Genomic DNA, 10,660 nt, shown 5'->3' on the forward strand with positions numbered 1-10,660 from the left:
AGCGTGCCACTGCCCTCCAGCCTGGGCGACAGAGTGAGACTCCAACTCAAAAAAAAAATGGCAGAGAATGAGAAGGCCAAGAAAGGGACCCAGCAGTGACACGTGGCCATTAGACAGTGTGGTCAGGTGGGGACCACAAGGGAACCCTGAGTGGGAGAAGGCACCAGTCTTGGAAGCACGTGGCGGAGAGCTGAACAAGCAAGTCACCCACATTCGGGGTTTGCCTCTGGTGGCCTCTCCTGGGGCTTTCCCACAGAAGAGCTATTTCTCCAAAGTTGGCTTGAGATTAGTTAGATTGAATGTGGTGCTTGATAACGTCGTCCTCGGCCACTGAAGATGAATAATTTAGGTGATTGGATGGGAGCAGGGCAAGGATTTTTTTGGATCAGGAAATGTCTTTTCTCCTCTGTGAAACACAGTGAACTTAACTGCTGTGTCTTGCGCGACTGGGTGGTAAAGGATCCTGAAAGAGGAACGGCACAGTATAACACAATTCACAAAACACTTTTAGAACTAGAAGGTGAGGGAACCAGGGGACACTTTGCCTCACAGGACAAAGGCCCAGAGTTTCTTACCCATCAGACTTTTATTAGTACAAAATGATGTAGTTAAGTAAGCGTTTAAGGACAAAGTACAGACGGTGCAAAGAAAACTCCCTGTTTTGAACTTAAAAAGCTTTTTATGATAAAACGTGACTGTTTACAAAATATAGTGCAGCTGCTTGCAAGACAATGTATAACTTTTTATGTAACCCAACACAACAGACACTGCACTTTTGGAACTTGCCTCAGCATATGTGCCTATCCAACTTTGCCATTATAGGCATTCTTGGCTGGTTGTGACTTCACACATATGCCAAGTATATTTTCAGCAAAGTTCAAGCAGGGCAGTGGTCTCCAACACTTAACAATAAAATGTATTTTTTGTGACATGAAAGTGTCACTATTTGTGGAGGTGGATTTTTCCCCTTGGTGTCAGACTTGACAAGCCTAAAATCAACTTATCCAGCCTGTTGTTATTTCTCTCACCCCCCAGGTAAGGTCTTTTCTTCCTTTCAGAGGATGGGATCCCGGTTTCAAAGTCTTTCTCTTATTGCCTGTCCCAAGTGGCAACAAGCAGAGCAACCTCTCCCCCACACTTGGTCACTCCCCTGCTCCTCTGCCCCTACACCCCTGCCCCGGCCCCACTAGCAGTGGCAGAGGTGTGAGAAGTTGATCTTCCTGGACCTGTATGGCTGTGAGCGCAAAGGCTCAGAATTCTGTCCCTGCCGTGGCTTCTGGGAGGCCTTCGCCTCTCTGAGCTCATTTTCCTCATCTGTAAAGTGGAAACAGTAACGAGGCCCACCTCGCAGGGTTGTTCTGAGGATGAACAGAGTGATTTGAGAGTCAGTGGCCGGCGCTTGCTAAGGCCTCAGTAGATGATACAGAGATGATGATGAGAGTGGGGTCAGCCCTGAGAGTCCTCACTGTCACAGCTAGTGACAGCTATCCTTCTCCTTCGTCCAGTACTTTTCAGTTGAAAAGAGAAGGGCTGTTATTCTTTGTCATGGCTCCAGGGTAGAGTCTGCCACACTGGACACATCTCAAATCAGAATTCAAGCATCAAGATGAATTACTGTCAATTGCTTTTTCAAACACATAGAGAACTTATTTTGAAATGCATCAAAATAGAACATGGGTGGATGAGTGGATCAATGTGTGATAAAGCGAATACAGCCAATTGTCCACTGTAGTGTCTAAGTAGTGGGTATATAGGCATTTGCGATCTGCTTCTGGAAACTCACCCGTATATTTGACATTTCACACTCAAATGTTGAGAAAAAATATACACCTCGTCACATGGCCAAGCTATGATCGTGTCGCTTTGCCTTTAGAAACCATCTCTTTATGCTAACTAAATATATGAATAAATGCAATGATTTAAAGAGAAAGAATCATCTAATGATTGACTCTTCAGGAAGTACTGTGGAAGCTTAGGATTCCTTGGGTCTGAGTTCGAGAAGCCTTGAGTAACAACAGCAATGAGTGTTTGGTGGGTGCCAGGCACCATTCTAGATACTTCACCTGTGTTATTGTACTTAATCCTCATGAAACCCACTTTACTGATGAGGAAACCGAGGCACAGAGAATAGGTAACACATTCAGGGTCACAGAGCTAGTAAGTGATGGGTTAGGAAGAGTAAACATGAATACTTGATATATCAGGTAACTAACCCTGTGGAGTTCAGATTTCCTGTTGAGTTGTTTTCTCTTCTGTGTGTGCCCTGAATTACTTAAGAAATGTGCTCTGTTTGGTTATTAGAACCAAGCTCTCCCATGCTAGATTTTGCTGTTAGAGAAAATCGTCTTGAAAATGTGCACAGTTGTCATTGCGATTACTGCTCATTCATTGTCCACTCCTTCCTCCGCTGACCTCTCTCTGGATATGACTCTGGTTTCATTCATTCTGAGTATGCTGTTGTTGAATAGAGGACTGTGTCTTTCTAACAAAATTCTCTCTGAAAATCTTACATAGGGAAAACAGAGAGAATGAAAGCCTACCTCAAGAGCGCTGAAGGCTTCTTTGTCCTAAATAAAAGCACCACAATTGGAAGGCATGAAGATTCTGACCTTGTTTTAGAGGTAAGAACTCTTCCCACCTGTCCACCCCTCCCTAACCCCTTCACCTCAACAGTTCTCAGTGTTATGTGGACCTAGATCTCTTTTAAAGCACAACCTTGGGCAAACTGGCACATCTTTCCTTGATGTGCTGCCAATAACCTGTTGCCCAGTGTCCCACATCTCCCTGGCATAAGTACAGAAGCTGTGCACCACACAGAGTGATGTGCCCTCTGCCCTCTGCTGAATGCATCTGCGGACATCCCGCCTGTCCCCTCCCAGCAGCCTCAAGAGCTAGCTTGGAAGGTGGGCCTGGAACAGGAGCCTTGGCCTTCACCTGCTCTGGGCTGAAACTCTCTCCCTTTTTCAACCTCTTGTCGGGGACCTCAGAGCTCCCAGAGCTCCAAGCAGCAAATCACACTGTGACCTGGGCTCATTCCTGTGCTCTTTCGTTTCATTTCATTCTCTGTATCAGCTGTGGCTTGGGCCAAAGGCATGACAGCCAACAAAGTTGGAAGAAAAAGGGGAGTAATAAAAACAGTGGCTTTGAGATTTTAAAACATGGATGGGGGTTAAAATATTGAAAGGGAGACAGAAACGCAGAGGAATCTCTTCCTAACTGTGAAAGGCAAGTCTCTCTTAGATGCCACTCAACAGACTTCTCAAACTTTTTACTCTGAAATTACAGATTCACAGCAAGTTCCAAAAATAGAGAGAGATTGCTTCACTCAGTCTTCCCCCACTGGTTGCATATTACATGATGATAACAATATCAAAACCAGGAAACTGACATGGACACAGTGTGTGTATGTGTCATTTTACCACATTTACAGATTCCTGTGCTGCAATCAAGATACAGAACTATTCCCTAATCGGAGATCTCTCCCTTGTAATACCCTGCTATGGCCACGGTACCGCCTCCCCCAACATCCCTCACCTGGGGCAAGTGAGAATCTCTTCTCCATCTCTATAATTGTGTCATTTTGAGAAGGCTATATGAATGAGATCATCCCGTGTGTGGCCCTTGGAGACTGGGGTTGTTATTTTGTTCTGCTTTCATGCAGCATCATGCCTTGAGATCCATTTAGGTTGTTAGCTTGTTCCTTTTATTACTGAGTAGGATTTCATTGTATGGATATACCACCATTTGCTTAACCAGTCACGCATTGAAGGCTATTATGACTAATCCCAGTTTGGGGCTGTAAATAAGTCTACTCTAAACATGTGTGTACAGGTTTTGGGGTGGACGTAAGTTTCCATTTCTCTGGGATAAATTCCTGGGAGTGTGATTGGATCATAGGATAAGTATATGTTCTAAAGAAATCGCCAGACTGTTATCTAGAGTGACTGTATGATTTGCCATTCCCAGTGTTGTTGTTTTCTTTTAGCTGTCTTAGGAAGCATGTTGTGGTGTCTCATCATGGTCTTATTTGCATTTCCCTAGTGGCTACAGATGCTTAACATCTTTTCACATACTATTTCCTTTTGCGTATCCTCTTTGGTGAAATATCTGTTCATGTGTTAGGCTCATTATCTACTTGGATTGTGTGGGGATTTTTCTACTGAGTTTTGAGGTTCTTTATATATTCTAGATATGAGTTCTTTATCATATGTATGGTTTACAAATATTTTCTCTCAGTTTGTAGCTTGTCTTTTCATCCTCTTGACAGAGTCTTCACAGAACAAAAGTTTTAAATTTTGAAGTCCAACTCATCATTTTTCTTTTATGGGCCATGTATTTGGTGTCATGTCTATGAACACTGCACCAAGTCCTTGATCCTGAAGATTTTCTCCTATGTTTTCTTCTAAGTTTCATAGTTTTATATTTTATGTTTAAATCTATCAGCCAGGGTCGGTGGCTCACAGTTGTAATCCCAGCACTTTAGGAGGCCAAAGTAAGCGGATTGCTTGAGCCCAGGAGTTCGAGACTAACTTAGGCAATACAGTGCAACCACATCTTTACAAAAATAAAAATTAAAAAATTACCAAGTATGGAGGTGCACACCTGTAGTCCCAGCTACTTGGGAGGCTTGAGGTGGAAGGATCGTCTGAGCCCAGGAGGTCAAGGTTGTGGTGAACCGTGATCATGCTGCTGCACTCCAGCCTGGGCAATAGAGGGAGACCCCAACTCAAAACCAAAACCAAAACCAAAAAACAACCTATGAGCCATTTTGAATTACTTTTTGTATACAATGTGAGGTTCAGGCCAAGGTTCATTTTTTTGCCTACAGCCCGCCAGTTCCTCTGGCACCATTTTTCTCCATTGAATTGCTTTTGCATGTTTGTCAAAAATCACTTGGCCATACTTACGTGGGGCTGCTTGGAGTTCTCTGTTGTATTCCATTGATCTATGTCTCTGTCCCTCCATCAGGATGACACAGTCTTGTCACTGTAGCTATCTATGTCTTAAATCAGGTGGAGCGATTCTGCCTATATTATTCCTTTTTTCCCGAAGTTGTTTTGCCTATGCTAGTACCTTTGCCTTTCCATACACACTTTAGAATAAGTCTGTCTGTATCTACAAAATGTCTTGCTGAGATTTTGATGGAAGTTGTTCAAACCTGTATATCAGTGTGAGAAGAACTGGTATTTTTACTATGGTTTTTGGTTTTGTGTTTCTTTTTTTTTAACATAGAATATTGCTCCACTGACTTAGGTCTTTGATTTCTTTTATGAATGTTTTGTAGCTTTTAGCATACAAGTCCCATATACTTTTTTTTTTAGATTTACAGTTAAGTATTTCTCCTTATTTTTGGTAGCACTGGTAAATGATATTATACCTTTAATTTCAGTGTCCACCTGGTCATTGCCATTATATAAAAATAAGATTGATTTTTGTATGCTTATATGGTATCTTGCTACCTTAAGTGAACTTTCTGGAAGGTTTTATGTAGATTTCTCGGGATGTTATATGTAAATAACTGTGTCATCTGCAACTAAGAACAGTTTTATTTTTCGCTTTCTGAAACATGCTCTTAATTCCCTTTTCTTGTAGTATTACCTGGGCTGGAACTTCTAATACTCTTTTGAGTAAGAGTGATGAGGGCAATATAACTTTTTATATTTGTCTTGTTCCTGATTTTAGGAGAAAAGCATTGAATCTTTTGCCATTAAATATGATGTTAACTGTAGGTTTGCTTCTTTTTTTTTGTAGACATGCTTTTTTTTGAGTCAGAGTCTCACTCTGTCGCCCAGGCCAGAGTGCAGTAGCATGTTCACGGCCTCAGCAGCCTCGACCTGCTGGGCTAAGGTAATCCTTCTGCCTCAGCCTTCCAAGTAGCTGGAACTACAAGCATGTGCCACAACACCTGGCTAATTTTTTTGTTTATTGTAGAGACGAGGTCTTGCCAAGTTGCCCAGGCTGGTCTTGATCCCCTGGGCTCATGCATTCCTCTCACCTCCACCTCCCAAAGTGCTGGGATGACAGGCGTGAGCCACCATGCCTGGTCGTAGACATTGTCATCAGGTTTAGAAAGTTCTTCCTCTAGTCCTAATTTTCTGAGAGTATTTGTCATAAACTTTGCAGATCTGAAAATTACATACCTCCCTTTGAGAGTTTTATTTATGACGTGGTCTCCCTACAAGGACACCAAAAACTGTTCACCTACAGGGTGGGAAAAACAGAGAAAAATATTTTTATTGCAATTTCTTTTTTTTTTTTGAGTTGGAGTCTCACTCTGTCGCCCAGACTGGAGGGCAGTGGCATGCACCCGGCCACCGCAGCCTCGACCTGCTGGGCTCCTGCGATCCTTCTGCCTCAGCCTTCCGAGCAGCCGGAATTACAGGCGCACGCTACCCCGCCTGGCTAATTTTTGATGTATTGTAGAGATGAGGTCTCGCCTGCCCAGGCGGGTCTCGAACCCACAGGCTCAGGCAATCCCCTCACCTCAGCGTCCCAAAGCGCAGGATTACAGGCTGAGCCACCGAGCCCGGCTTCGCAATTTCTTTATATCATAACAAGGGACGGATTTTAGGTAGTTTTACTTCCTATATGGCCAAGATAGAAATGGTGGTCTCTGTTTCGCACTCATCTATGATATTAGAAACCTGCAGTAATTTTTAAAAGCACAGGCTCTGGAGACAGACAGACTTGGATCTGAATCTCCTTAGGCCATTTTCTGGCTGTGTAGCTTCAAGAAAATGACTTCATCGTTCTGAGCTCACTGTCCCTGTTTGTAAACCACTTACCTCTCAGGGTTGCTGTGGGGATTAAATGAGAAAATGCATATAAAGTGCCTGGCCACAGTGCTATGTAAATGACACTGTGATGGTTATTAGTGTCTCATAAAATGGGGGCTGAGAGGAATTCTCTGGGGTACATAGGGTTGAGATGGGTATCCACCTATGTTAACAAGCTGTTTGGAAAAGGAAACTGATGAGTGCAGTTATTACAGAGACAGAAACTGAGTTTCATTTATTGTATAGAAAAATAATTGACTGTTTACTTCTCTCTGACCTTAGTCTAGAAAGTAAGTCCCCACTGTCAGCAGCAGTCACATTGATTTACAAAGTCGTCTGCTACATTTCCAGAAGCGCACGCTCCTATGGGCTCCCTGGAGAACAGATGATACATGAATTGCCAAATGCTTTGTGAACAGACTTTTAATGGGTTCTGATAGCCTTTCTTAGACAAATCCTCTTCCCAAAGCTTAAATTGATTTGGGAGAGATTGGCTTTAAGAAGGAATATGGGGACGCAGGCCTATTTTGAAGAACTGAAACCTACAGGCGTGTCAATATTTTTCAGTTTCATAAGACAAGACGAGGCGAGACTTGCCCTCTGCTGCCTTCATCGGATCTTTCTGACCTAAGAATCATGCTTGATCAGCTATGAGCCACCCTGTGAGCCATAACTCAACAATCAGTTTATCATTTTTGTTATTTGTGCCACTAGAAGTCATTCTACTAAATGAAGTTCAGGAGTCCAAGAAAAAAAAAATCAGCCTTGAAATTACTCAGCAGTTACACCTAGCAAATAAAAAAGACTTTTTTTTTCCCTGGATACAATCCTAAAGAACAGGGAGCCATGCTTCTAAAGATTTATATTCATTTGCGAGGCTGACATCTTGTTTTGATTGTTGATATCATAATATTTTGACATTTTCTGGATATGGAAGGTAGTTGCATGCTTATTGTTTTTAAAAAAGATTGGGAGAAAATAAAGTATAAACAGAAAACAAAAGTCACTTGCAATCATATGACTCAGGGATACTCAATACTGATAATTGCAGGGCTTTGCCATCCAGATTTTTCTCTGTATCCTGTAAGGAGTTTGGCTATCTAGTGGCAGCAGGAAGCCTGTTTGAGCCAGCCTAGTCTTCACTGTTAATGTCACTCACTCATTCCACAAATATTTTTCCCATGGCACCAGCACTGAGGCAAGCCCGGAGGTACTTATGCATGTCCCTGCAATCAGGAAGCTGCTGGGGAATGAGAGAGACATAGGTCAAAGGATCCCACAAAGCATGTGTGGTTACATACCAACATCAGGGCTCTTAAGGAAAGGAATATGGAGGGCGTAACTAGATAAAGGGGAGAGGAACAGCATGTGCAAAGGCCCTGGGATGGAAGAGTGTATAGAGAGCCCAATGGAGTAAAAGAAAATCAGGGTGTGTAGGAAAAAAAAAGAAAGAAGAAAACCAAGGTGGGAAGGGGAGAGCCAAGAGGCAGCAGGACCCTTCATACCACCGTGAGGATTTCGGTCTCTGAAGAGCAACGGGAGGAAGGCATGAAGGGTCTTCATCAAGCGAGAGGCCTGTATTTTGAGATGGCCACTCTGGCTGCCTCGTGCCAACTTCAGGAGCTTGGTTCAGAATCTCTCCTCCCCCCCTTGACCTGGCTGCAAAGCCTCAGCTACCAACATAGCTCATTTCAGAGCTCAGCTTCTGAATCCTAATCTGCATCGTTCGATGTGGTTTTGTGAAAACTCTGTACTCATTAAAGAATAACACCCGTTCCCTCTCCCGCCAGGCCTGGCCACCACCATCTTTCCGACGGGGAGAGTCCTTTCTTTCTGCCTCTGTGCATTTGCCTATTGCAAAGACCTCGTTTAAGTTGAATGGTCTGGCATTTGTCCTCCTGCAACTGGGCCATGTCATGCAGCATAATGTCTTCAGGGTTCATCCGTGCTATAGCGTGTGTCAGAATTCCCTTCCTTTTCTTCTTTCCTTTTGAAGACCGAAGAGTATTCCATCCTGCATGTATACCATGCTGTGCTTATCCATTCATCTGTCAGTGGACACTTGGCTATTGCAGTAATGTTGCTGTGACTATGGTTGTCCAAATATATCTTGAAGACCCTGCTCTCAGTTCTTGGGGGGAACATCCCCAGAAGTGGAATTGCCAGTTCATCTAGTCATCCTATTTTTAATTTTCGGAGGAACCCGCCATACTGTTTTCTATTCCCACCAACAGTGCACAGGGGTTCCAGGTTCTCCAGTCCTCGCCAGCACTGGTTATTTTCTGGTTTTTGTTTGTTTGTTTTTAGTCAGAGTCTTACTCTGTCACCCAGGCTGGAGTGTAGCGGCATGCTCATGGCCACTGCAGCCTTGAACTGCTGGGCTCAGGCGATCCTTCCATCTCAGCCTTCCAAGCAGCTGGAACTAGAGGTGCAAGCCACTACGCCTGGCTAACTTTTTTATTTATTGTGGAGACAAGGTCTCCCCATGTTGCCCAGGCTGGTCTTGAACCCCTGGGCTCAGGCAATCCTCTCATCTCTGCCTTCCAAAGTGCTGGAATTATAGGCATAAGCCACCATACCCAGCTGGTCTGTTTGGTTTTTTTAATAGTAGGCATCCTAATGAGTGTGAGGCAGAAAAGTATAACGTTCCAACTTGCACAAATAATGCGTCCAGCCACAGCTCACACATATAATCATTAGGTATCACACATGATCGTATATGTGTGCTCTACATGTGAATTGTATATATAGTATGGAATTGTACCTTCAAGGTAGCCCTGTGGGGTGAAGGCTACTATTATCATGCTTATCCTCATGTAAAGATGTGGGAATGGGGCTCAGGATGGTTAGGTGACCTGCTCGTCGGGGATGGTGGGGCTGGTTTCAGACTTGGGGCTGTCTGACTTAAGGCTTCTAGAGAAAGATGCTCCATTATGTGGGTGTAAATTTGGCTTTGGGGAACATCTAAAAATCCAAATATCTGAAACTTCTTGTGAGTTAATTGAGACAATGTGGTAGTTGACTAAGCTAAGAACTTTCCATAGTTTGGATTCCTAAATGAGGATTATCAACAAAATGGATTTTCTCGTGATTCTCATTGCCGGAACAACTGAGGCGGTGCCCTCTAGTGTGGAATTTGGGTAAAGAGGAAATCTCGACCCTGGCTGCATGGTGTTTTCCGAGGAAGGAGGGCCACTGGGGGCTGCAATTGAGGGTCCCCACGGATTCTGTTTGGAGTGTCAGGGGCGGCTCCTCAGAGTGGACCAAGCTTGAGCTGCCTCTTACAAGAAAAGCCTGGAGATTCATCAGGCATGGCAGGTGGGAGGGACATCCGGGGTAAGAGACAACATGTGCAGACCAGGCACAGTGGCTCACGCCTGTAATCCCAGCACTTTGGGAGGCCAAGGCAGGAGGATTGCTTGAGCCTAGGTGTGCAAGACCAGCCTGGGCAACATAGCATGACCTCATCTCTACAAAAACTTAAAAAATTAGCCAGGCGTGGTGGTAGTCCCAGCTACTCAGGAGGCTGAGGTAGGAGAATTGCTTCAACCCAGGAGTTTGGGGCTGCGATGAGTCCTGTTTGTGCCACTGCACTCCAGCCTGGGTGACAGTGAGAGCCTGACTCCAGAAAGAAAGAAGGAAGGCAGGAAGGCAAGCAAGAGGGAGGGGAGAGAGGGAGGGAGGGGGGAAGAAGGGGAGAGGAGAGAGGAAGAGCGGGAGGGAGGGCAAAGCTCTGAAGGTGTTTGGTGAAGCATTTGGCACGTGACAGGGGCTGGGTGGCACTGGCGCCAACGTGTAAAAAACCCACATGGAGCCGGGATCGGTGGCTCAGCCTGTAATCCCGCGCCTTTGGGAGGCTGAGGTGAGTGGATTGCCTGAACCCA

The 10,660-nt window shown here is 44.4% G+C and overlaps 1 protein-coding gene across 1 annotated transcript in view; it reads left to right on the plus strand.

The window, feature by feature from the left end:
• The window catches only part of LOC103267973 (forkhead-associated domain-containing protein 1-like), a gene marked incomplete at its 3' end in the record, with an annotated part of 83,596 nt that overhangs the window by 2,439 nt on the left and 70,497 nt on the right, over window positions 1-10,660 (plus strand). The window contains exon 2 of the mRNA XM_021716262.1: window positions 2,515-2,621. Within this exon, the coding sequence (XP_021571937.1) occupies window positions 2,529-2,621 (93 nt within the window). The remainder of the gene's footprint in view (window positions 1-2,514; window positions 2,622-10,660) is intronic.

This window comes from Carlito syrichta, unplaced genomic scaffold, assembly GCF_000164805.1.
Source record: "Carlito syrichta isolate Samal-C Ts95f unplaced genomic scaffold, Tarsius_syrichta-2.0.1 Scaffold308650, whole genome shotgun sequence".
Classification (NCBI taxonomy): domain Eukaryota; kingdom Metazoa; phylum Chordata; class Mammalia; order Primates; family Tarsiidae; genus Carlito; species Carlito syrichta.